At 44.0% G+C, this 27,950-nt stretch overlaps 1 protein-coding gene across 3 annotated transcripts in view; it reads left to right on the top strand.

The window, feature by feature from the left end:
• The window catches only part of HPSE2 (heparanase 2 (inactive)), a 632,933-nt gene extending 615,291 nt beyond the window's left edge, over positions 1-17,642 (top strand). For all 3 annotated transcript variants that reach the window (XM_055300070.1, XM_055300069.1, XM_055300068.1), the window contains one exon: positions 17,477-17,642. In XM_055300070.1, coding sequence (XP_055156045.1) covers positions 17,477-17,642 — 166 coding nt within the window. The remainder of the gene's footprint in view (positions 1-17,476) is intronic.
• The last annotated feature ends 10,308 nt before the right edge of the window (positions 17,643-27,950 follow it).

The following is a 27,950-nucleotide window of genomic DNA, read 5'->3' as shown; positions in this document are numbered from 1 at the left end:
TAAAAGAAGGGGGAGCTGGAATCACAAGCCCTGTGAATCCAGTTGCTGCCATTTACTCCTGTGGGCAAACCTCAGCTCCCTTACCTGTCAGATGGGGTTATCGTGAGAATCAAACTAGAGCATGTGGGTGAAATACAGCTTTTTACAAATGAAAATTTCATACACCCAAGTATATGCCTATGTATATAAGTAGAAATATAGACAGGCACATATGAGTTTACATATATCATATTAAAGAGAATTTTGGATTGGAAGTCAAGAGAACTGGATTCCAGCCCTAATCCTACCATTACTTCACTGCGGAGCTTTGGGCTCTTCATTTAATTATCTAAGCCTGTTTCTGTCCTGTAAACTACTGCTAATTTGACACCTCTCCTACTAGACCTCAGTGGTCTGTGCCACCTTGGACTGTTAGCTGCTGGCAGGGCCTGTCATGTATATGTTCAGTGCCCCCCAGTGCTCTTCTCAGTAACTATTAATGAGTGCAAGAGCCCTCAGTGGTTCTGAGATGGGGGTCTCACAGGAAGGGTGTGGTTTTGGTGAAGCAGACTCTGCAGGAAAGGATGAAAGGAAATGCAAGGAAGTGATTTCAGCCTTTAGTGTCTCCTTCTCTGTTTTATAAGCCTCTGGGGCCAGATTCTGTGTTCTGTGTCTGCTAATTCCTTGCTGCATCCTGGAGCCATATTAGCTCAGAAGAGGATGGAAAGCACTGGGAGCAGAGGAACCTGTAATTGCTCTTGTCTGGAGGAACCAGAAAGAGGATATAGAGCAAGTCAGTGTGCCATTCAAGCCACCAGTTAGACCAATTTGGCCTGGCGGTTCAGGAGTAAAGAGATGCCAGTAAACCTTTATGACTAGTTTAGAACATGGAGTAACTGATTCTCTTGGAGGTGCCAGCAGGACTGGGTATATTTGAAATCTCTGCAAAGGTATCTCCACGAGATCTCAGGGCTCAAGAATGTCAGGTATTGCACATGAAGCACCCTTAGGGCCACTAATCAGGCACAGTCTAGGGATCCAAGTCCACAGGTGAAGGTTCCTGTTTCTCATGTCAGTGAGTGAACCAATCTTAAGACCTACCACTCAAAAAATAAATAAATAAATAAATAAATAAATAAATAAATAAATAAATACCTACCACTCAAGTCTCAACTCTTTATGCAAGAAATAGTTCTCATTCTTGCAATCAGACCAAAGGTGGGTGACCAATACCCTATAGGATAGGAGAAGGGAAGCTCAGAAAACTGCAGTATGTACACAAAAGGAGGGGGTTCTGTGTCTGGAATACATATTATGTAAGGCTGTCTGAAGGAAATAGGGAGATTTCATTCAGACAAGAAAAATAAGTCATGAGGACTTTCTTCAGATACTTCAGGAACTGAGAAGTGAAAGAAAACAGGTTTAGCCTAGAATCCTCCAAAGTGACAGCAAACCAGGGAGCATAATCTAAAAGAGAAAGATTTCACCACAAAAAAAAGAGTTCATTTTCCTTCAAAGGCTTGCCTGGTCTGACTGAGGACAGGGTTTGTTGGGAGGTAGCCTGTTGCACAGAGTGAGCAGCCATGGCCAGCCCAGAGGGGCTCCAATATTCCAACTCAGTGGGAGGGTAAGCTCAAAAGAGTTCTGCCTCCCATTGAATTCTAAAATGTGATTCTTCTTTTCCATTCTCATTCTCCCACTCCCACTTCACTTTTGGAGCCTGTTGTCTCCACGGTCACCAGCCAAGTAGCTTCTTCAGGCCACTAAAAGGCCACACAGAGAGGCTGTGCTGTAAGAGGAAGTGACAGTAACATTAAGCTAGTTTTTCTCCAGAAAATCTCCAGCTGCAAGTCCATCCTCTGTCCTGTTTCCTACGTTCTCATCTTTCTGGGAGGAAGACTGATCATTTACACCCAAGACAATAATAGTTCCCATTCTGGATAAGTCAAAAAGAACCTTTGGAACATCTCTGTCATCCATGAAGGAAGGAATCTGCCCAATGCCTGATGTGATCACGAATCAGTGAACATTGTCCTCTAGGGAATCAGTTCTCCCCAAGACATAAATATCTCCAGTGTCTTTTGACAAACAGGGAAAGCAGCATGAAGTGAGGCCAAAGAAGTCAACTTACATCAAAATACAGGACTCCGATTTTTAGGGAAAAGTCAAACCAAGAGCAGGGGTTTGGTCACATCCCAGTGTCCTGCCCTATGGGTCTCATTCAATTTCATTTGAAAGGAAAACTATCCAAAAAATAGAAAAGAAGGAAAGAATTTTCACCACATTGACGTTCTATTCTGACACCAGAACCTGAGGGAATCAGATGCTAAGAATCCTGGGGCAGAATGACATTTTGAAGTGATCTGCTCTATTCTCCCTACCCTTACTCATTTGCAGCAAAGCCATCTGGACTAGAAGATGCTCAAGGTTTAAGACCTCTGGGGAAGGAGTGCCCACAACTTCAATCCTGTCCGAACACTTAATTTTATAAGAACACTGTGGCCCAGTGTGGTTAGGACTTTATAGATAATAAAGAGCTTAAATAGCCATTATCTCATTTGACCCTCTAAATAGCACCATGAAGAAAGTAGAACAATCCCGGCCTCCCTCACACTTTAGAGTTGGGGAAACTGAATCTCAGAGAAGTAAATGAGTTATTCAAGTTACCCAACTATTAAGTGATAGAGCTAGAAAGTATCTAGCACCCAATTTTCCTGGCCCCAAATCCAATGCACTTTTCTCAACACTGTGCTACCCCAACTGACATTCATACAGTATAGATCACTGAACCCTATCACCATAGTGTCTGCTTTCATTTCATCATAGGCTTTTCACAGAATGAATGTGAAGAGCATCAGATTACTCAGCAATGTTCTCTCCTCTAGGCTAACTCACCCTTGTTTCATTAACTTTTCTTCACAAGTCCTAATTTCAGATCCTTCTTTAAGGTTATTCTCTGAGCTGCTTCAAAGCTTCTTTTTCCCAGTCATATAGAATTTTAATAAAAGCTTTTGTTTTCTCAGCAAAAGTGGGGACTTCCTTTCTGTTTCCTCTATGCTTTTCTCAAACAAAAGGATTATTACATTCCAGCAGTGACTATAAGCTGGTTTAATTTGAAGCCTCTAAAAATGAATTTTGACATAGTATATTCTAACCCCATACACATAGGCACTACCAGCTAGTTCCCCTTCCCCTACTGGAGCACAAGCCCAGAGGCACATCTCTGAGGGAAAGATGCTGGCACATGAGCCTTCTCATGTCTTCATCCATCCATCACCTTTTATTGAGATCCTACTTTGTGCCAGACATGACTTGTTTCCCTTCAGCACTCTAATGTGCAGTGGCAACTAATGTAGCCAAAGTTTTAAATGAATAGTAGTCCCATAACTATAAAGAGCTCAGGAATCCCAAATACACAAGTTAGGGGAAAACATCTGAACCTGAAGTTCAGTGTGAATACTTCATCTCAGAATGTCTCCTGATCCTCCAAATGCCAGCCCCACATCATCAATGGCCTTCAAAAGCTATCCAATGTGGGATATTAGGGGGGAGGGGGGAGGGAATTCTGAAGTCCTTATCCTCAAGTTGTTCATCTCTGTTATTAGAAACAAACAACTAACAGGAAGCAGCTTGTGGGTGGTGCATGAGAGAGGTGTGGAATATTTCTGCTTCAGGGCTAATCAGTTCCATACTAAATATTTGCATTTCATATCTGTATTAAGCCTCTCCTTCAGCTGCCATGATTAGCTGAAACTTGAGGCTTCCATTAACCCAGAACCTTATTGACTATTCTGTGAAGAAATGAACATATTTTTTTCTTTTCTGCATACTGCTTATTTTTTTCATCTCTCCGGGATATGACTTTTGCTTTGATTTCACCCTCATTAAATCCTATATCAAATAAAAACACTGGCATCTAACTGCATGCCTTTAGAAGGGTGTCATTTGATGTTAGCCAAACAGAATAGTACTGAAAATACTCAAGTTAACTCCCAGGTGCTAAGACTTTAAAACTATCTTCGTGTCCCTGTTGGAACAGACCACATTATGATACTTCATCTCCAGATTCAGAGCTTGGTGAGTATGAGGCTGAACTGGCCACCACCTGACCTACCACAGTCTCTCTCTAAAGATGACTAGAAGCACCACGTTTATTTTTGAACATGGACAAATCTGGGAAAAGAAGCTTGGGGAAAAGTCTTAACCCTAAGAATTCTATACCAAGACTTCTCACTTACACACCTACAAACAAAAACTGAAAACCTGCTTTCTAGAACCAAAGGGCCATTATTCCACTTACCTCAGCAGACTCAAGACAAGTAAGTGTGTAAGTTCTCCCCTGCTGATATTAGTTGGTACCTGGAGTTTTTTAACTCTGACCAGACATACTCCCTGCAGGTTTCCATTTTCTCTACTTGTCTGGGATCATTTAAATTAGTTTCTTCTTAAAATAAATCACTTTATGAAAGTTCTGAAGTTATTAAAAGGTGACTTTATAGAGGAAAAATTTGGGAGTACTCTTAGGGATCGAGAAGTTTCCTCTGTAACATCCCCGACAGAAAGCCGGCAGCTTCTGTTTGCTGAGACTACTCATGTCATGAGTCAGCCCACTCTGGGACTCGACAGCTCTGATTGTAGGAAAGATCCTCCTTGGATGTGGCCAAAGTGTGTTTTCTTCCATCTATTCCCTTGCTTTTAAAATTAAGCAGAGTAAATCTATGCCTTCTTCATAATAATTTTTCAGTGTCTCCCCGTTAGAGTTGTAGTCTCCAAACTAAACAGTCAGTTCCTTCAACCATTCCTCAAATGGCCTGGTTTCCAGATTTCTCACTATTCCATTCATGTTGGACTCCATTGAACTATATAGAACCTTATCGCCTATGATTAACTGTTCAATTTTCTTACCTCAGACAGGCTTAGTTATGGCGGCCTGAGAAGTAGGAAGTGTGAACATTTTGTTATTCCAACTACCTCACCAGCACAGAACAGGAATATTTTTAAATCTTTGCCAACTTCATAATGAAAAATAATACTTTCATCTTAATTTGTATTTTTTGAGTATTAGGGAGGTTGAAAATTTTTCATTTAATTAGCAATATTAGTATTGCTTTTAGGCATTTTCTATCTCTTCTGCTTATTTTTCAGTTGAGTTGTTATATTTTATTAATGATTTCTAAGTTTTTCTAACATGAGGCAATTTCAAAAAAAAAAAATGAGGCAATTTCCCCTTTGCTACCTATCAGATGTGTTAAAATATTTTCCCCAGTATTTTTTTTGCTGTTGTTACAACTATTTCATTTTTAGTGTATTATCTTGGCATACAGAAGTATTTCCTTTTTATATAGTTAGATCTATATATCTTTTGCTTTGTGGTTCCTTCCATTCCACTTATATGTCTATGTATTTATATTCCTGATATCAGATAAATACGTATCTTTGTTTTATTCTAGTTTCTTTTTTGTTTCATTTTTTATATTTATTTCTTTAATGCCTCCGGAATTTATTTTGATATTCTGTAGGAGGTAAGGACCATCAGTAGTGCTATTGGAGCTGAAGTGTGTGCAGAAGCTGTTCACCCACACAGGGCATCCGGTGCTGGTTTTTAAAAGTCAGAAAAAAAAGGGGCGCCTGGGTGGGCTCAGTTGGTTAAGCATTTGCCTTCAGCTCAGATCATGATCTCGGGGTCCTGGGATGGAGCCCTGCGCTGGGCTCCCTGCTCAGCCAGGAGTCTGCTTCTCCCTCTCTCTGCAGCTCCCCCTGCTCATGCTCGCTCTCGCTCTCTCTGTCAAATAAATAAAATCTTTTTTAAAAAAGTAAAAAAAATTAAAAAAAAAGGAATCCTTTTCTTAAAAGTAGGCATTAGAATAGAGACCTCTTTTACCTGGAGGAAGAAGCGCTGCTGGACAGATGCAACCACATTATCTACAGCCCCTTTAAAAGGGCACTGAGTGCCCCTCAGGAGGAAAGATAAGCCACTGATGCTGAAGCGCTGAGTGGACAAGAAAGGTTCATGGGACAGGGGAGATTTGCAAGCTGGCCTCAAGGGAACAGGAAGGTAGTACTTAATCTAACCAGCAACATTGAAGCTAGTGTTCCAGTTCAGAAAGTCTGAAGTGGACACTGTGAAAGTAGAAATGTAAATATATAGGAGTATGTATATTTGTAAAAATACTTACACACAAAGCTTTGAGTTGTCTGTAGAAAAACTAAAGAGAAGTAAGGACATAGAGAAATGAGCCTTACAAATCTTCAGTTAATGTAAGCCTACTACTTACTACTCATTGAAACCTAGAGAATTTGGATTCTTTTAACCCTTGTGCTCATTTCAGGGTGTTCTGTGGTTCAAAGAGACATAGTAGCCATAACCAACATATACTCTGCGTTATCGGAGTCATTACATACATATCTGGAAACCGCAGTGAAAATACTGGATGATATATTTAATCCCCTTCGGTTCCTCTTGCCTGGAAAGAGCTTGACCCACCTTCTGTCTATAGGGAACTCTCTGTGCCACAGCTCAGAACCTCAGAGAAACCTAAATGCCGTTGAGAACTTGCCCTTCAAAAAGAAGCAGAAGTTTTCTCCTGAATGTTAAAGAAATGCAGAGTTTGTTATCTGTGCAAATGCTTCATCTGATTAGGTTCTTAATTCATCCTGGGAAGTGCTACACACTCGCCTCCCTGGTAGTAAGGAGCATGTTCATCTCACTAGTGGACACACTGGAGGGAGAAATTAAATGAAAAAGTTCTCTTGAAAAAGCAAAAATGCTTGCTTCAGACAATTCAAAAAAACTTGCCTTTGAGAAGCTCACATCTGGGGTGCCTGGGTGGATCAGTCAGTTAAGCATCTGCCTTCAACTGAGGTCATGATCCTAGATCAAGCCCTGTGTTGGACTCCTCGCTGAGCGGGGAGCCTGCTTCTCCCTCTCCTCCCTGCCTGTGCTCTCTCGCGCGATCTCTATCACTGTCTCTCTCTCAAATAAAATCTTAAAAAAAAAGAAAAGTTCACATCTTACTTTTAGGTTAAAAATAATGTAGCCTCTTGACATGGTACTCCAAAACAGTAAGAAAAGCTCTTTTTATTGGAAATAAATGAAGAATGTCATGGTTAGAAAGCTGTTTGAGTCCCTTCCACCCCCAGCTGCAAACATATTCCCACTCTCTCTTCTACCTCTGGTGCTCAACTGTGGCTGTGCTCTGAATCCCCTGGGAGCTTTAAAAAAAAAAAAAAACCCATGCCCAAGCCACACCCCAGACCAATTAAACCAAAATCTCTGGGCTGGGACCCAGGCAACAGTATTTTTAAAGGTCCCCGGGTGATTCAAATATGTGGTCAAGGTTGCGAACCCTTGTCGCTCCAGAAAACGCTGGAGCAACATCCCGGCTGATTTCCATCTTTGATTTCACCCAGATTCTAGTCTTCATTTAGGCACGAAGCCATTTTGCCAAAGGTGTGAACATGCCATGAGCCCCTGGGAGTTCTCTATGACTAAGTGGAAGGATGTGTACGGCTCCCCATAGGTTTTATTGTTTGTTTTGTTTGAACTCCCATATTAGTAATGTACAGATCGCTGTGCAGATTAGAGGATTATAAAATGCTTTTATATTTTACAGTAACTTGACATCTTAAACCAAGATGTTTAGGAATTCAGGGTTTTCACTTTGCACTTGTGGTTGTTTTCTGAGAGTTTTTCATTTGTTCTCAGCTCCAGAATACATTTTCTTGCAGCTCACTCCCAGCAGCTGGAATCTCTCTGCACAGCTGTCCATCAAGGCTAGGGCCTCCCCTCCCCACCTTCACTCACCTGGGGATTCTCACTGCAGGCAGAGACTTCTATTCTGTTCCAGATAACCCAGATGAAACACTGGTGAATGAGCACTTTAGGCTAACACTCACATGTTTCTGAGCAGTTGACTCCAAACTGAGGGGCAAGGAAGCAGACTATGTAGGCAGTTCTGCTAGACTGAGAAGAAATGGCCCTTGTCTTCTCCTTTCTCCGCATCCTCCAGAGGCTGTGGTTTGGGTGACAGACAAACGTAAGCCACAGGGAACTGAAAAATCTTAATCCAACTCATCCCTACGGCAGGGCCTGGGTGGGCCCTGAATCAGTAGATCTTTGGCTGCCAAGCACCAGGAAGCCCGAGATGACATGTGGCTTATTCCAGATGAGGGGCCTAGAGCACCAAACTGGGGGACCAGCTGCCCAACACCAATAATCACTTGGCAGACTACTTCTTCTCTGCTCACCTTTGCAGGAATGATTCTGAATCACCACACACTATGCATTTTGACATCTGTGGGCTCTGGAACAGAGCCTGTGCCACCTGGGATGTCTTACTTTTTGCTTTTGAGGGTGCACCTGATACTATAGGGAGCATTTTATCAAAATCCCATAAAACCGAGATATTTATCCCTTTAACATATTTGAATAGGTATTCATGACTTTAGAATGATGGAACTAATTTTGGGTGTGGCTTATAGACTTTATCTCATACTTTTACATATGGAAAACCCATCTGTGCACATGTGCACACACATACACCTGCCCTCTTACCTGACTCTCTTCATCTCACCTGCAGACTGCCCATAAAGGAGACACTTCTCATCCCCACACTTACCTCTTCCAGCTCCACACAATTAGAGCTGGGGGAACCTGGTCTCTCGCCACAGAGGATATTTTAAGACAAGAAGACAAGACAGACCACAAGAGGGTAAATATAGGAAGGAAGGAAGAGATGAATTCTAACTTGGCAACCTAGGAAGTCCTCAGGGCTGAGGGCCACTGAGCAGGAGCTGGAAGGATGAGTGATATACCTAGGAAATGCTGGACAGAAGGAGATTCCAGGCAGTGGGATGAGCTTACTAATGTTCAGAAGTACAAAAGTTCAAGGCTCATTTTGTTTGAAGGGAGTGGGTGATGGCAAGTCATTTTACATGATTGGAATATAAGATGCTTTGTATGGGTGAGAGGAAAGGCCACAGAAATATACTAGAGCCAGAACACAGAAGACCTCAAAATCCAGGCTGAGAAATGTGATTTTCCTTGTCTCTCTCCCTGTGTAATGTGTTAATTATAGTGTGTCTGACCACACATTTGCATGTTTCTGAGTTTCTGTCTTCATGGGTAAGGGCTCCGTCTGCTACAATTGAATTTGTACAACACAGAGAACAGTAGAGAGATGAGTAATGCCCCTTATATACTCATGAATGCCGGAGATCATGGCACCGATTCTTTATAATGGGAAGGGAACAGAGTTAACCACATGTTAAAGCCTCTCCATGGTTTTTATAGCTGGTTCTTATTGTGTCCTGTGGTTTGAGTGTGATAGGCCTATGACATGGAGCTTTGAGATGGTCGCAGAATCAAATTTTCTTTCCAAACTGCCCCCAGATGATTTCCCCATCTGTTGGGAATTAACAATATCAGTATAAACCCAGGTTCCTTAGCTGGGCTCTCATCTTGTCTGCCAAATGTGCTAAGTTGCTCTAAGCCATTAGAAGCACATGGTAAAATCCCAGTATGGCGTGGACCATTATTACACAGCCTGGGATAGAACACAGATCAAGTCATGACCCCCAAACAGGAAAAGCCTAGATCTCTGACAACTTGCCTATAAAATCCCCCAGCTCTGTCCGCATAAAGGAGTCCTAGTGTTGGCTCAGCGATACAGAAGCTAGATCAAAACTCCTCATTGTTCCAACACACCCCTCAAAGAATAGGATGAAGGGCAAATGATCTTATCAGCCTCAAAGGGTCACACACAATGTGGGGCTACTTGAGGGGTGAGGGGAACAGGAGATCCATTTGATCTCTCTGGTACAGTCTCCTCTCCTTAGCAATAGGGGAAGGGGTTAGTGTCCAATCGGGAGAACTCCTAGAGAGGCTGACTTAGTGGAACGCAACAAACATTAAGTAGAATTACTCTCCTAAGCAAGAAGGCACTGAACCACATGCTACTGAAAATGAGGAAATGAAAACAGTCGGGTGTAGCCGGCGAAACGACCCCAGCACACAGGTAAAGTAAAGCCGGCGGGACGGGTGCTAGAGGGAGCTGCAGATACCGGGCCTCTCCGCCGCCCCAGATGAGGCCTTGGAGGAGGCCGCGGCCAGTGGGGCCTGGAGGGAGAGGGGGCTTCCTGACAGTCTCTACCAGGTTCCAGGCGAGGCAAAGAGAGGGGGGAAGCTTCAGGGCGCACTCGGACGCCATCCTCCCCATGGCCCCTGAGGCAGGAGCACCCCCGAGAGGGGAGTGAGCATCCTGCAGCCCCTGCTCCAGCTGGGCTAGTGAGGCCGGCGACACTAGCTGCGGCCCCTCCGCGGCCCTCCGCGGCCCTCCTCGGCCGGCCGGGTGGCGATCGCTCGCGGCCCTTTCAAAGGAACTTCCCCTCTACGCTACCCCAGATGCACGGCCTCGCCGGGAGCACGGGGACGAGCAAGGCCCCTCTGTCCTCGAGCCCCCCAGGCTCCAACCTGGCCCTGGCCCTGGCCCTGGCCCTGGCCCGGAGAAGGGCAGGGCAGCCGCGCAGCCCAGCGTCCTGACTCAGCGAGGGGGCCGCGAGGGGCCGCGAGGGGGCCGCCGGCCCCGGGGAGCCTGTAAAGCGCACACAGGTGCGCGGCCGGCGCGGAGGCCCGGGGCTCCGGGGCGCACCTGCGCCCCCTCCCTGCACGCCGGCCGAACCGCTTCCTGAGTACTGGCCACCTTCAGGTGGGCCCCCCGCCAAGGGGACCGCGACGCGCTCTCGGCTGGGATCCGACCGACCCTGCGGTGCGCTCCTCGGGGGGGGCCGAGCGCGGGCGGTGGCGGCGGGCGGGGCGCGCGGGCTTCCCGGGAGCCGCGGCCGAGGCGGTGCTGCGGCGCCCTTGTGTGGAACAAGGGTGCCCTCTAGTGGCGCAGGGGGCGGCCCTCTGGCCGGAGAGGCCGCCTGGGAGCACAGGGAGCCAGGGCCGCTCCCCAGCACACACGCGGGCGCGGATCCCTGTGCATTATCCTCCCTCTCCTCTGCCTCCCTTCTTCTTTCCCCTCCAACGGTATAACGATCCAGGAACAAAGACCAGACAGACTGGTGACATGTCCAGGCCGACATATTTCATGCTGGAAGTCTACACTAAAACTCAGGTCTCTGGCCTTCCAGTCCAGGGTCTTTTCCTTCTAGGTTCATCTCCCTGCATATATATATATATATATATATATATATACATATACACACATATAATCAGTCCTTCTTTTCTTGATCACCTGCTATGTGAATTGGTATAGGGAGACTGCAGGAATGGACAAGACACACACATGGTCTTCCTGCCTGGGGGAGAGACTGACAAGCTGTCAGCAATGCCAGTGCCCTGTGAAGATGCCTCTAAAGGGCTGGAGACGTAGGTAAAAGGCTTTGGACAGTGTTCTAAGATCAGCAGGGAGCTACTGAACATTAGGTGGGCGAATATCGTGATCAGATTTCTAGTTGTGCAGGGTCACTCTGAGTTTGGCAAATGCCTCAAGCTAGTTGTTAGGCTTTGGACAACCCACCTAAAAAATGTTCAAGACAGAAGGAATCTTAGGTTTCATCTAGTCTATCTTATACAGAGAGAGACCCAAGCTCAGAGAAGGCAAATCACTTCCTCGAAATAGCTGAGTCCCTTCACCTAAGTCCCTTCACCTCCCACTCAGGGTCCCAAATATGCCGCCAGCCTGAAGCAGACACAGCTCCCACGGCTGCTCCCTATAATACAAAGACTTCCCTAGCCTCTGCCCCCACAAAAGTTCACCCGGGGCCAGACCAGAGTCAAGCAAATTATCTTCAAGACTGACAAAAAAGGCATGCTCACTAGACCTGCTACCCTGAGACCTCAGGGTAGTTGAGAGCTTGCTTCAGTATCCATGGCTAGCAAGAAGCAGGGTAAGACATGAAACCCAGAGACTGTAGACAGGTGTTGGGGGAAGGAGGGTGACCTTGGCAAGGGGCTCCCACAGAGACCTGGGGAGCAGAAGGCTTGACTCACACTGACACATTGAATTCCATTTCAAATAGCATGCAAAATAAAGAAAACAAGTTTAGGAATTGAAAAGTAACTCAGACTTTGTAAAAACAGATGGTGATAAAATGCAGTTGTCCTAATATTTGGATAATTTAAATGCCCTCAGCAGCTAGGGAATTAAGAGAAATAGTTCAACATAAGCTGGATCATTTAGCATTTGGTTTGAAAAGTCATGGGCAGTAAAGAGGTCCCAAAACATGATGGAAACATGATAAGGAATGGTTTTGAAATAAAGAAACATGATCGGGGTGAGTGCCATCTGGAATTGGAGAACACCGTGAAATAGTAGAAAGAGAGGTCGGAAGGATTGAATTCGAGACCTAGCTTAGCACCTATTAGCTATGTGACCTTGCCGAGACCACTTAACCTCTCTGACTTCATCTCAATAGTAAAGTTACAATAATAATAATAATAATAATAATAATAATTGCCCCATGTACCTCATAGGGCTCTTTAGCAATCACAAGGGAGGCCAGATAGGACCATGATAAAGGACAGCATTGCAGATCTCACCCCTAACACTTATTGGCTTTGTGACTTAGGTGAGGCCCCTCAAAACTCTGAGGGGTCTCACCATAATATAGGGATGTTAACCCCTGTTTCAGCTGGTTGTTGGAAGAACTAAATGCAATAGTCAAATTAAATCATAGCTAAATGACTTTGTCTACAAAATAGTGTGTACTACTCGATTTTTATCATCAGTGTGACTGTTTTCAAACCTACAAATTGTTTATAAAAATGAAATATTATTGTAATATTTAGCATGCTATGACTTCACTGGGTAACAGGATAAATATTAAAAGAAAAATATAAGCAGAAAAAATTGGATGGAGGTGGTAAAGCATGTGGTCCATCTTTATAAGGGAGGGACTTCATAGATAAGGATGTATGGGGACTCAGGAGCTCACCAAATTAACTCATTTTAACTTAGTTAAGAGATGGTCATATGGATCTTTTTTAAGGATGAAAAATACTGTCCATGATCAATGGCCTTGTGTCAGGTTGGGATAAGGTATCTGGTGAGTGACTGAGAATCAGCGATAATTCAGGTCTTATCTAACATCTCCAGAGCCACTGAGAGCAAGAGTAATCGGTAGGTTAATGAAATCTGTAAAGACAGCGAACCTCCAGGGAGCCAATCTCAAGCCGGAGAAACTCCTCCCTCCTCCCCACAGAAGATAAAAAGTAATGCAGAAGAGCACCAAAGTTCGTTCACTCCAAAAATACTTCATCCCTACTCTATACTGAGCACCTTGTTAGGCACCAAGGATTTATTTAGGTTTGAAAGACATGATCCCCTTCCTCACCAAGCTCACAGCCCAGTGAGGGGGAGTGTAAGTCACTACAATTCAGTAGATAGTTATAGAGAAGTTTAGGGTACAGGAGTGTCCAGAGTTGGGGCTTCCAGCCCAGCCCAGAGATTAGAGAAGGTTTCCCAGAGGGACAACACCTGAGCAGGTTCTTCAAGGACCCAATGTAGCTAGTCTGACAGGGGAGGAGGGTGGTTGTATTCTAGGAGGAAGGAGCACCACAGAAGTGGAACCACAGGTTGTTCAATTTGGTCCTTCAGGGTAAGGGAGTCAGCCCTGCAAAAGAACTAGGGTTCCTTTTTAACGTCGGCTAATGTCATGGCCTTGCCACATTACAGTGATTGTCCTTTTAAAATCTCTTGCTTGAGGGGCACCGCAGGGGCTTAGTCAGTTAAGCGTCTGACTCTTGGTTTAAGCTCAGGTCATGGTCTCGGGGTCCTGAGGTCGAGAGCCCTGCCCTGCAGCAGACTCCATGCTCAGCAGGGAGTCTGCTTGTCCCTCCACTCCTCTTTCTCTACCACCCTCCCTCTGTCTCTAAAATAAATAAATAAAACCTTAAATCTCTTGCTTGAGAAAAGCGCATGATGCCCCCCCCAAAAAAAATTCCATTAGGAATCTTATAACAGTTTTCAATGAACTTGTGTCTTACTAATCCCAACAGTGTCTGCTGGTACTTACACTTGAAAAATATTTATTATACTTTTGAAGGAACTTGTGTACTTTATTCCCAACAGTACCTACTGACATTGTCATTTGAAAAATATTTATGTGCAAGACTTAGCTAGCTTTTCATTGTGAAACACTCTTTGTTCATGCATAATTGTTCATGTTCATGACCTTACAAGGACTGCCAACTCAGCTCATGCCCCACTCCCCACCCCCAGAAGTTGGTGAGCCAGTTAGCATTGGAGTAAAGGGTACTGGCAGGATCTGAGACTGGAGAGCTAGCCAGAGCTAGGCTTCATTGTCCCTGTGAAAGTAGAAGGCATAGGGAGATGCTGAAGGGTTTAAAGGAGTGACAGCAATTGATGCTCTGCTGGCAATGTGGCAAGCAGCAGGAGAAAGGCAAGGCAGGGGACAAAGAGATGAGTTACATGGCAAGCTCTGAACTAAAGAATGTAAAGAAAGGAGCAGATATGAAAAATATTAAAAGGTAGAATTGACTGGACTCAGTGACCCTGATGTAAGAATTGGGGGGCAAAGTCCCAGATGACCAGCTTTCTGGCTTAGGTAATTGGGTAGATGGTGGTACCAATACAAAAAAGGCAGAGAAAAGGACAGGGTTTGAGAAGAAAATTTTGACTTTGGACATAGCGACTTTGTAGTTCCCATGGGATAGCCAAGTGGAGATATATTAGAAGAAGGACCTAGGCTAGGTTTGGGAAGTATTGACATGGATAATAAAGTCCTGGGTGTGGGTAATAGCACTCAGCCATGGTATAGAGTGTGGGAGAAGAGGTCCAAGGACAAAGCACCAAGAACCCCACCATCTAAGAGGCAGGTAGAAGTGAACAATTCCCCTCAGGAGGCAACCACATGCAGAAATGAAGGAGAAGGAGAGTAGCAGCAAGAAAGAGACAGAGGTACCATGGAGCCAAGGGAAGAGAGGATTTTAAGAAGAAGCCATGAAATTTGTCAGTCCCAAGAGCAGTCAAGTACAAGGACCAATAAGTTTACTAGTAGCTATGGTGAAAAGAATTAATAACAAAACACCATCTCCTACTTATGGGGCTCATTATGCTGTCAGAGCACCTCATACTTTGTATTTCATGTGTCTGGCCCTACAGCCTATAGCAACTGTCCAGAGGAAAAAGTCCCTAGAATGGAGGTGACTGTCTAGCAAGTTAGTGACTGGGCTCCTGGAACTGGAGATCAGTCCAGAATCTCAACCATGCTCCCTGGTTCCACCCACACTTGGGTTAGTGTTTTACATAACCAACAAGGAAATCAGAATGGGCCCTGTTCCAGAATAATGATATAGACATTCAAAGGCTTGCTTATCACACTTTCTTTTGCACTTCCCAGAATCCAGAGATATCAATGCTGTGGGATCATGTGACTCCTAAAAGGCATTACCTAATTCCTTACAGGAAGGGCTTGCACCCAGTTCCATATGTAAGAGGGATCATTGAAGGTCTTCAAGTAGAGCAGTGATATCAACTGAGGAGTCATTGGAAAGATTTATTAATTTTATTGAACTTGTATTTGACGGTACATATTGTCTGGTTGTTGGATATTTACACCACCTGAAACAAAATAATGACAGTACACTGTGAAGACCTGTTCTGGATTTTTTTTGCAACTGGACCACTTCTCCTCACCATACCTCCCACTCCAATGAGTAGTCTATCTTCACCAGAGAGAGTCACTCAAATTTGGAGCAAAAGCTCCTTGCAGATTTGATGAGGTCAATACGTCATCAGATCTCAGTTCTCCTCCTTCTGTGCTTTTTCAGGGGCAGGTCTGGCTCTCCCTACAGGAGTCCCCTGCTCACTCTTTCATCCCTGAATCATACCAATAAGAAGAGGGCATCTGCCCTTCTGGTCTGTCAGATCTGGACCAGGCCCAGACTTTTCCATGCGGGACCAGGCTTGGACCTGCCTCCTTGCCTTGCTCTCTGTTGGGAGCAATTCACAACATACTTATCTCTGGGAATTCACTGCTCTGCTGGGCATAGGTCTGAGTATCTCTCTCTAAACCTATCATTCATAGCACAGAAGTATTATGGAAAAAAAAGACCTCTGGGGGATCCCTGGGTGGCTCAGCGGTTTGGCACCTGCCTTTGGCCCAGGACGTGATCCTGGAGTCCGGGGATCGAGTCCCACGTCGGTCTCCTGGCATGGAGCCTGCTTCTCCATCCTCCTGGGTCTCTGCCTCTCTCTCTCTCTCTCTCTCTGTCTATCATAAATAAATAAATATTAAAAAAAAGACCTCTGTATCAGTGTCTAACATTACATTCTCTACATCTCTCTATGGTCCATATAGTATCACTGCACTGTTATCACATTGGAGGTTGGGCAAGGCCCCAAAACAGTCACCACTATGCAATGTTGATTTTCTGAGGGTGACTCATAGCCTTAGTTCCAGCTGGTGGCCTGGCTCTGGCCTTTTCTTCTGACCCAGAAAACTGAGCTTCAATCTTGGTACATGACTGCACAAGTCATTCTGGGTCAGGAACAGCTGAGAAGTTCTCTAGATTCTGTACCACTGGCCAAGGATGAGTGATGAGCTACTTCCTTTCCTCCTAAGTGTACTCTGTATGTGGCCCTCTTCTCATGATTGAAGATGGCTGGTACACAGGAAGAATAAAAGCAGGCAGGATGGGTGAATTGGAATTTTAAAATGCCTGCTTTATCGCCTACTCCATTGTGTTGCTAAAACAGAAACATCCATTAAATATTAGATATGAGGGGCACCTGGGTGGCTTAGTCAGTTGAGTGTCCAACCTTTGATCGTGATCTCAAGGTCATGAGATCGAGCCCCACTTAAGATTCTATCTGTCCCTCTCCCTCTGCCCTCTGTCCCTGCTCGCATTCTCTCTCTCTCTAAAATAAATAGTTATGAAAACTCATTCTCAGAAAAAGGAGAGTCATTAAATGTCTGTCTCCTCCTTCAGAACAAGCCTAGACAAGTAACATGATGTTAATTCTCTCATCTCTCAACTAAATTAAAGAGATCAGTTAACTAGGAGACTTCTGAAATCATCTTAAGCCTATGCAACATTCCACTGGAAAAAAATTCTATGTAAAGTCAAATTGAACTGCTATTATGATTTTTAAAAAATAGGTGTGATACACTTTTTAGCTTCTGCATCACAGACTTTTTGCTTGTCTAAATGACGTGTCTCTGCAACTAGACAACCTGTGTTCAAATCCTGGCTCCCAGACCAACAAGCTGGATGACCTTGGACAAGCCACTTAGCCACCCTGGGTAAAATGGGATAATGGCATTTCTTTCTCGGAGCATTGCTGGAGTATTTTTAATACATTTTAAAAAGTAAAACACCGAGGTGAGAGCCTTAGCATACCAAGTGTCAGTACAGGATAGCCCGGGCAGTTTCAGACTGACTGATACTGGGTGGCAGGCAATCAGGGGCTGCCCAGGCTCTGCTGTGATGATGCAATAACAAGCTCCCTGCTGTTTTTCTTCACTGTAGGTCAGTGCAGCTGAATGGCCAGCCCCTAGTGATGGTGGATGATGGGACCCTCCCAGAACTGAAGCCCCGCCCCCTGCGGCCCGGCCGGACTTTGGTCATCCCTCCAGTCACCATGGGCTTTTATGTGGTCAAGAATGTCAACGCTTTGGCCTGCCGCTACCGATAAGCCACCCTCATACCCACAAGTTACCAGCTGGTTTGCTGGACCACTTTCCACTCTCCCACCCTGATAGTATCCTGATTTTTCAGACATCTTCTTAGCAACAAATCAATCTCTGCTGCCCCATCCTGCTGGAATCAGCAGACTTGCTCTGCAAAGAGACTAATGCCATAGCATGAGCTTAGCCTAGGTAGGCCACATCCACCCCAAAGGAACATGTAGACATCACCCATCACTGTACCTATGTAAGGATGAAGGTACATGCATAGAGCTGTATGTATTCATGTATACACCATGTAAATGATCTGATGGCACATGCCAAGGACAGATGAAACAGCTCTCCATGATCCGGGTCACACAGCTATACGACTGTGGACCATAGTGTGTGACTGCTGCCCTCAGCACAAAATGGGGAAGGAAACCACCAGGTGGGCCCTCAGGAGCCCAATCCTCCTCTGATTCCTCTCCTTGTCTGTTCCCTGCTGTTGCCCTGGGTTTCCCATCACCTCTCTTCCTACAGGGGAACAGGCAGGTGGGTCAGCGCCGGCCTGCTGGGTGAGCTGTTTCTGTCATTTCCTGGTTGATGCATGATTGTGTGCATCTGGGCTTCTGACAGTGGCATCCATCACTGACTATTCCTCTGGGAAGCGGGTGCTTCAAAAGTAAAATTGCAATCATACTCCAGATTTTGTAAGGGGGTTCTATTCCTCTGTGCATCCAGATTCCCCTGGGGTTGGAATGGGAGTCAGGTAACAATATTCATGGAGTGGAGAACAATGTATTAGGCACCACAGAAAGCAATCATCATCCGTCATGTGGCTGAGAGGAAGAGAGCTTCAGCACAAAGAGAAAGCACACTGAACCAGCAAATGCACATGCACACATGCACACACGAACGTGCACACACACCCCAACTGAACAAGCAAATAATTAGACCTGTATCAAATCTGAAGGAATTTTAAGGGCATGTAGATCAAGCTCTTAATAGTTTGTCTGACCAAAACCATAAAAAAAAAAAGGTGTAAATCGAAAGTCATCACTGTAAGATACAAGGGAATCTAACTTTCCTGCCTCTTCCCAAGGAGTGGTGAGACTGCCAGTGGTATTTCCTAGGCAGAAAGCTAATCCAGTCCTGAAAGATGACCAGGTCCCTGCTCTCCCAGACCAGCCCCCAGGCAACTGAACAAAGCTTTCAAAGCTTTCAGTTCACCACCTGGGGAAGAGGGAATCTGGAAACTGAGGTCTGCTGGGGAACTGTGGAGTGGTGAGTGGGATCCCCCTCCCCCGAACTGGGCAGGGGACATGGACTGATGTAAAGTTTATGATAAACCTTCCATATGATTTAAGAGGTAAGATGCAAATAAGCTGCCACTGAAACGACTCTTTCCTATGGGTTTGATTTTCTTTCTCAGGGTAAATGGCATGAATGACAGGGGCTAAGGACAGGGCCAGGTCTGAGGTGACACAAGGGAGGAAATCCGGGAGACTCAGCATGGAGAACGGAGATGGGGGGTGATTGGGGGGAGGGAAGCCAACAGGCCACTCTTTGCGTGAGGAAGAGTGGACTTGGGTTTTGTCAAGTGTGTCAGCAGGTCCAGGAGGATGAGCACACCGGAGGTGGGGGACCAAATACTGGGCTGGACCTGGTCAGTGGGCATGCTCAGCCCAGAAGAGGATGGAGAGAGGGGAGCAGACCCTGGCACTGTCAGGTGCAAGGTTATCCTAGGGGGCCTCCTCCTCAGGAAGCAGGCAGCTCCTGCTGCAGCCTCAGCTCTGGTTGGGGGGCGAGGGAAGAGAAGCGCCAAGGCTGGGATAGAACAGCCCAGCCCAAATGAGGACAGCCCAAGTAAGGAAGACAGAGGAAAGGAGAGACCAAGAAGTTGTCTCCCCAAACTTTAAAAAATTTGTGCAGATACCAAAATCTCCTCTATATATGGGCACAGCTATAGGCCTCCAATGATAACATAAATGAGCAGCGGTCCCAGTGGGTCTGGGCCTGGCCAGTTTGCTTTACATATATAGTAGCCCCATGAAGGAGTCCCTGGTTTTATCCCCACCCTCCCATGATGTGTGGAGAGAGGTCGTAGCTGGCCCAGGGCCACCCAGGGCAGTGGGTTGCTGAGTGGAGAGTAATCCAGTGCCTGTTCATTTAACCACCAAGCGCAGTGGTTGCCCACCTCACAGCCTCACTCCCTCACCTCCAATTCAATGCAGTCAAACCTCCAGAGCTCCGTGCAAAGCACACTTTGTGTAAATAAGTGTTGATTCTTCACTAAGCTTCTAAGCCTGCAGAAGATAGGCAGTTTCTGCTTCTTTTTTCTTTCTCTGTGTATTAAATGCTCCCAAGAGGTTTAAATTTTGCTTTTTGGGTTTTTTGTTTGTTTGTTTGTTTTTGTTTTGTTTTTGTTTTTGTTTTTTTTTTTTTAGTTAATAAAAAGGGAAGAGGGAATCATTGAAATTTATCTTTGGGGTCCTGAAATTCTAATTTTGTGACTGTCTCGTGGAAGTATTTGCATTATTCAAAGGATACTGATAACATCATATAACATCATATTCTTTAGGGATTTCCCTATAGAGCATCTGTCCTGGCTTTTGCATTTGGGATGGGGGATAATTACTAAATCAGTAGGGCTCACTTCCTATAAGGGATTCCCCTATAACACTCCCCCAAAAGACAGCCTGTGGCAAAACTCAGCATCACAATGCATACCAGGGGAGCAGTTTGCAAGGCTGGGCCCTGGGACAAAAGAGTTCATCCACTAGCTTCCCAGATCAGATTTTTTCCTCCTAAGATAAGACATGGCTGAGATCATCCAAGACTTTAGAGCCACTTTACTTGAAACTGAAGAATGGGCTTGCAGAGATGCTTATTTGAAAGCATAATAAGAAAAAAAAAAAGAAAGAAAGAAAGCATAATAAGGTATAATGAGAAGTCTTTGCCTTTTGTTGAGATGATTGTCTGTTCTCCCTGCCTCTAGGAATGATTTTCTTTCTCTTTTCTTATCACAAAGGTTCAGAACAAATTCTCATTGTTGTCTGAAGAAAAAGTCTCAATTCTTCTAGTTCCCTGAAAAAGTTGCAACTGTGGGATATTAGCTTATCTCTGGATGGAGAAAAGCTTGAAAATTCCAGAACAGGTTTACAATGAGGCTAAGGCCTGGGACCCCCCAGAACAATTCCCAATGGCCCAGTGGCCCTCATAGCCCCAGCCCCTCCCCAGCAGTTGGGCCCAAGCCCTGCATCCTCCAAATGGTAGAAGCTTTTGGTGGATTTCACCTGAAAGTCCTCCTGCTGGCCTGGAGCATCAAAAGCTTCTGAGGCTTTGGGGGTGGAGGAGGGTCAGGGGGATGGAGGGGCTTTGCAGGGAAGGGATCCAGCCTGACTGTGAACCTGGCTTGAACTGCTGAGCTGCTGGAGGGGTTCTGGCCATGCCCCACATCTGCAGGTGTGGTCCACAAGTACATTCCAGGCCCATGTTTGGGAGGGATGCAGCTGCTGGATTCACCTTGGAAATCCACTGAGAGAGGCTTTATTTCTGAAAACAAAAGCACAGTATTTAAACTCTGCAGAAGCAAAGATGAAGCAGGTAGATATCACTGGCAATAAAAAAACACTAGGACAGAGAAAGACTTTAAAAATTTGAAGCATCAGGGGATCCCTGGGTGACTCAGCGGTTTAGTGCCTGCCTTTGGCCCAGGATGTGGTCCTGGAGTCCTGGGATCGAGTTCCACATCAGGCTCCCTGCATGGAGCCTGCTTCTCCCTCTGCCTGTGTCTCTGCCTCTCTCTGTGTGTCTCTCATGAATAAATGAATAAAATCTTTAAAAAAATTTTTTAAAGCATTAATAGAATATCTAAAAATAATAGAGATGTGTCTTGGAGAAGGCAAGGGAAGAAGGGGCATAAAACATTTATGCACAAGGGTTCCTCCACTACCCTTCTCTCTCCAACCTCAGTACTCCTGCCCCAGCCTGGACACTGCCCACTGCTTTCCCACTAACTTCTCTCCAGTTTCATTGCCTTCCTTCTGCCTCGGGCTCCCAACCTGGAGGCCAGGGAAATCTGTACTGACCAGGAATTAAGTCTTATTGTAGAATTGTTTGCAATCTTTTCTTAGGATATACCAGAATTGCAAATAAGGTAGTAAGGGGCACTCAAAGATAAACAGTTTTTATAAGACAACTAGAGCTTTAGAATCATTGCTCTAGAATCATATGGACACAAAAACTTCTATAACTGCCTTTTTATGCCCAGTCCTGGGTGGCGACTGTTTGGGGAAGTCCAGAGAAGTGATTTGTCCAAGACAATCCAGATAAGCAGAGCGGCAGAACCAGGAGTCAAACCCAGATCTGTTGGATTCCAAAGCCTGCTCTCATTGAACCATGCTCTCTCTCATTGGACTGGTGGTGGCCAACTTTTTCTCACCTCCAAATTGTCCACAGCTAGCTTTCTTAACAGCCTGTGCATGTCTACAGAAACCCCTACTAGTGCTTTCACCCAGGACAGCTGTCAAGTGGGGGGAAGCCTGTGAGCAGGCCTAATGAGTAGTGAGTAGGGCTGTAACCTACCAACCTTGGCTGTAACATTTGGAATCCACCTTCCCCTCAGGCCCACCAGTGGTCCTCCCGGTCACTCCTCCCCTGTGTTTTTCTGTAGAATAATTTAAAGGACCACTCCTACCATCACCACCCACCACAGGTGATGATTCCTGATATTTCTAAGTCCTGGAGAGCCAGGCAGCACCCACACATGCATTGTCCCTGAAAGCACTGCTCCTCCTGTCCCCATCACTAAGAGGTTTGGAAGTTTCTCTTTGTCTTCCAGACTAAATAATAAACCCATTAACTACTGCCAGAGGGGTTGTATTTGTATAGACCACTCTAAAATAAGAAAGCTAAAACACAAGAAACCAACTGCTTTGGCACCCACTTCCTACTAAATAGAAGAGCAGCTCCCCCAGGAGCCCTGGAGCATTTGGAAGGAGCTGACCAATTTCCAAATGACTGGCTCATGAGTAAACCCCCCTGTCCTATGCACCCAGCTGAGAAAAGGTGCCCTTCCTTACAGCCCACAGCATGAACTTTACTCTTCTAATTATTATTCATGAAAATATTCTAGGATTCTTTTTCAAGTTGTAAATGTTATATAATAAATTATATTTTTGGAAGAAGCAAAAAAGAAACCTAAGTTTTATTCATCTGGAAGTTGGCAAAATGAGTAAAGGAACACCTCCCAGGGAAAGTTTCTTCTCTGCAGGGGATTTTACCAGGTGTTAATATTTGCTTCCAAAAACAGATTATATTAAGGTTTATACGAGCTTGGTGATTGCAGAGAGTCTGGGTCCATGAGGTAGTTTATATTTTGAGGTGACATTCTGTAAGTAATAAAACGTGAATGCTCTAACTTTCTGTTCTCAGGGTGTTCTGTGGGGAGAAGGGGGAGGCGGGGCACAGTTGTCCACACTACATTTCCACCCAACGAACTAACACACGGTGGGATCATTGGTTTCGTGATGTGCTGCCGTCTCCCTGTTTCCTCTTCTCCACAGGCTTTGCTTCCAGTATTAGGGCTCTAAGTGCAAATGAAATGTTACTGTTCAAGTTAGGTGACATGCACTATGTCAAAGTAACTGTTAACTGCAATAACAGATAAACCCCAGAATCTCAATGACCTAACATAATCGACATTTATTTCTTGCTAATAGATCATGCAAAGTTCAACTGGTGGCAGTGGGGTAAGTAGTGGTTCCATTCCCCACAGCCCTTCAGGGACCCAGATGGAAGGCAGTCTGCCATCTCAGCACTTGGCCTCCAAAGTTGCTATGGGCATCCACCTGTAGTTGGCAGACGAGCAGAGAGAGTGTGCAGAACCACCTATGCTAGCTTAGGGGCCTAACCTGGAATTCACATAAATTCCTTCCACTCAATTCCATTGACCATCAGTCACATAGTCCCATCTAGATGTGAAGGTTTCAGAAATGAAGTCCCTGGCTGGACAGTCACTTCTCAACAATTGTATTTCATTGCTATAAACGGAATGTCTTTGATTCCCCCCCCCCAAAACTCATATTGAAACCTTATCCCGTGATGGTCTCCCAATGAGATAGTATTTGGATGTGGGGCCTTTGGGAGTGATTAGATCATGAGGGTGGAGTTTTCATGAATGGGATTATAAAAGAGACTGCAGAGGGCTCCTTTGCTCCTTCGACCATGTGAGAACACATCCGAAAGGTTCTTATGAACCAGAAAGGGCCTCTCATCAGATACTGAAGCTGCTGGAACCTTGATCTTGGACCTCTCTGCCTCCAGAACTGTGAGGAATAAACCTCTGTTGTTTATAAGCCATCCTGTCTATGGTATTTTTATTATAGAAGCCTGAACAGACTAGGACATTCATGAAAAAGGAGCACAAAACTTTGATGGACAGCTAGGAGATGATAAAATGTATCAATGATATTGGGTCTCTCTGGTTAATTTGCCATCAAGCGAGTGTTACAAGTGAGTGGTGATATCTAAATTCAGAGGATTCTTTTACATATTTCATATTGACCTAGAGGAGCTTTCTTCTCCCTCTTTCCCTTCCCTTAAGTCATGCCACTCCTAGTACTTGGCCTAATTTTAACAGAAAACAATCTTTGTGTTGTCTCACTGCTATCCAGTTAGGATGCATCTGGTATGGATGCTGTGCCCTCTACCAGACATGTCAGAAATATAATTTAAAACCTCCAAATAAAATAATAAAAAGTAAAACCTCAAATAGCAAAGCAGAATCAAAGAGGCCATAGCTACAGACCAAGTGGGAATCCACCCCTGGAGATGACACAGTATTCACTGGTTGAATCCACCTGAGGAGAGCGGGAATCTATATCTTCAGGCAAGTTAAGGAGGCTATTCTGGTCTCCGGTCCTGACTGCCGGCTACTGTGTGATGTTAAACAAGTCACAGGCCTCTGGAGCTTAGAGCCCTCATCTGTAAAATGAGGACCTCAGATTAAGTGAACTCTAGGGTCAGCCAAAACTCCCTACTGCCCGAGTTCATAAATATATGCATACACACACACACACATATACACACATACATATTGTATATACATACATATATATGTATAAATATATACATATATATTTAGATATACCTTTCTGAGAGGTCTCAAAGTTAGCCTTACATTTTTTGTCGCTGCTTCTTTTTTTTTTTAAATTTTTTTTATTTAGTTATGATAGTCACAGAGAGAGAGAGAGGCAGAGACACAGGCAGAGGGAGAAGTAGGCTCCATGCACCGGGAGCCTGACGTGGGATTCGATCCCGGGTCTCCAGGATCGCGCCCTGGGCCAAAGGCAGGCGCCAAACCGCTGCGCCACCCAGGGATCCCTGTCGCTGCTTCTATATAAATACAATGTGCCTTCAGGATCCATGCACGTGAAATTTAACAGACCACACCATTTGACGATTTTTGTTTCTAAAGGTAAGGTCATGATTTTTCTTTGAGTTAATTACTTGACTCCTCCCATCCAAATTTCTTCCAAGCAGCGACTTAGTGCAAATTTAATGTAAATGAAGCACGCCCCAAGGTATACTCGCCTTGTTATTAGGTATTTAAAAGAAAAAAACAGTTGACCTCACTTTTGAGAAATTAAATTGCACTATAAGACATGAACAAGGGATGCCACAGCAACATTTGAAATGTAACACAGTAGATTTTTTTCATGTGTACACCTAATGTCCTGGAATTCAACTATTTGGGGGCGGGGGTGAGCAGTGGAGGAGTGAGGAAGTGGGAGGGGCAATGAAAGATGCAGGGTGGACAGCAAAAAGAATGAATAATTAAAATAATGCTAAGGGAGATGCAGGGAAGAACAAAGAGCAACATAAATGGTAAATATATGGGGAAATCTAAATAAATATAAGAATAATAATGGTATTTCATAGAATTGAAAATGCGTTACAATAGCATACATTTTAAAAGCAGACAGGCAAGTATTCTAACATCCTTTCATTTTCAAGGAAGAGGTAAAAGTACCAATTTATATTAAACTTTGATAAGTCAAGGATGCATGTTTTACTCCCTAGGGTAACCACTAAAAGAATATTAAAAGAAGGCATTATTTCTAAGTGAATAGAGGCAGGGAGAAGAGTGGAATCAAAATAAGAAATAATTGATCTAAAAGAAAGCAAGAAAAGAAATAACAAAGAACAGGTGGGACAAATAGAAAGTGAATAGGAAGATGATAGATTTGAACACAAATTTGTAATGTTATTAAATGTAAGTAGAATGCTCCAATTAAAAGACAAAGATTGTCGGAGACGATAAAAAGAAACAAAGCCCAACTAAATGCCATTTAAAAAGAAACATCTAAAATATAAGAAGGTAAAAGGATTAAAAAAAGATATGCCATGCAACAAGAGGTTATGTTGATATAAGACAATAAATACTTTTGTAAAACAAAAAGCACTGTTAATAATGGAGAGGGATATTTCATAAAGAATTTTTAACCATAAAAATTCTAAATTGAAAAAAAAATTCTAAATTTGCATGCACTTAAATAACAAACCTTATCTGTAAGAAAAGCCTCACAGAAATATAAGGGGAAAAGACATTCACATGTATAATAGGAAATTCTTTCTTTTTTTTTTTTTTTTTAGATTTTATTTATTCATGAGAGACACACAGAGAGAGAGGCAGAGACACAGGCAGTGGGAGAAGCAGGCTCCATGCAGGGAGCCCAACATGGGACTTGATCCGGGGTCTCCAGGATCACACCCCAGGCTGATGGCGGCGCTAAACCACTAAGCCACCGGGTCTGCCCTGTAATAGGAAATTCTAAACACATTTTCAAAAAATGAGAGAAAAGGCAGACAAACTCAGAAAGGATAGAAAATTCAGACAATTAACAAATTTCATCTAAATGAAATTTGATGCATAAATTTTAAAATGAAATTAACTCATATATACAGGGATACCTGGGTGGCTCAGGGGTTGAGCATCTGCCTTTGGTTCAGGGTGTGACCTGGAGTCCCAGGATAGTCCCGCATCGGGCTCCTTGTGTGGAGCCTGCTTCTCCCTCTGCCTATGTTTCTGCCTCTCTCTGTGTCTCTCATGAATAAATGAATAAATAATTTTTTAAAAATTAAAAAAAATCATATATATATACATATCTATGTGTGTGCACATATATGAAGCAAAAACTGACCCACAGTCAGTAAAAATGTTTTTTTTGTTTGTTTGTTTTAGTAAAAATGTTAATGCCAAGCTATACTAAAGCCTGAGGCAAATAGGTAAATCAGAAATACTGATCATATTTATATTCAAAATTTTGATATTTTGTTCATCATGGATTTTTTGCATTAGTTTTGACTTTTGAAAACATTAATTAGAATAGTATTATATTGATTACCAAATTTTTTGACATCCCTTTAAAATCTTCAGAGTATCTCATTCTCCCCACCCCCATCCTGGTCCTGAAGCCAATACAGAGGTAAAATGGAATCCTAGAAGGACTCAATAAATGTTTTTAAAGGCATAAAAAGAGGAAAAAAGAAACAAAAGGTGGGACAAATGCAAAACAAATAGCAAGATAATGACTGATAGGCTTTAAACCACAGTACTAATCCCATTAATGTGAGTTGTTCTTTACACACAATCTGACAAATCTGTCTGGCAGAGATGGTCAATCTGGAAAAAAATCAGACCCGAGTATAATGTGCCTACAAAAAAAACTGTGTTTTACATATGAAGACACAAGTAGGTTAAGAGTAAAGGATGGAAGATTACATATGCAGGGGAGGTAAAATGTCTCCTCTACCCTCTCAGGGTTTCTGGCTGAGGCTGACACAAAACAGAGTCCCAGGAGAGAAGCACAGAGATTTTATTTAGTAATTTTTAACACCTGTGTGGGAGCCCCACAAGAACGAAGATCCGAAGAACTAGCAAGGCCTAAGTAGATACTAGACTGAAGAAAGAGTGGCAATTGTGGAAAAGTAACTAGAGTATATGAAGAGACTACAGAAAGATAAGAGTTATTTTAACCTAGTCTATTTGTACAGATTTCTCTCTGCCTAGATTGCCCTTCTCTGGTGCAAAGAAATTTCCTTTCCTCCCGGAAAGAGGAGGGCATCTTTCCCATAGAAGTTTCATCTCCTGCTTACTGAAAGAAAAGGGAAGTCAGTGTGCCCTTCTTGCACCTGCTATGTTTCGAATGCCTTTAGCTCACAATAATCAACACGCCAAAGTAGCATATTTTGGGGTTACATGTCTTGAACGCTTCCATATGCCATATTAACTAATCAAAATAAAGCTGTCGTGGTGACACTATTCTCAA

Source organism: Nyctereutes procyonoides, unplaced genomic scaffold, assembly GCF_905146905.1.
Source record: "Nyctereutes procyonoides isolate TBG_1078 unplaced genomic scaffold, NYPRO_anot_genome, whole genome shotgun sequence".
NCBI lineage: Eukaryota > Metazoa > Chordata > Mammalia > Carnivora > Canidae > Nyctereutes > Nyctereutes procyonoides.
The sequence above is the reverse complement of the archived record's forward strand: the minus strand, read 5'-3'. Positions and strand labels throughout refer to the sequence as shown.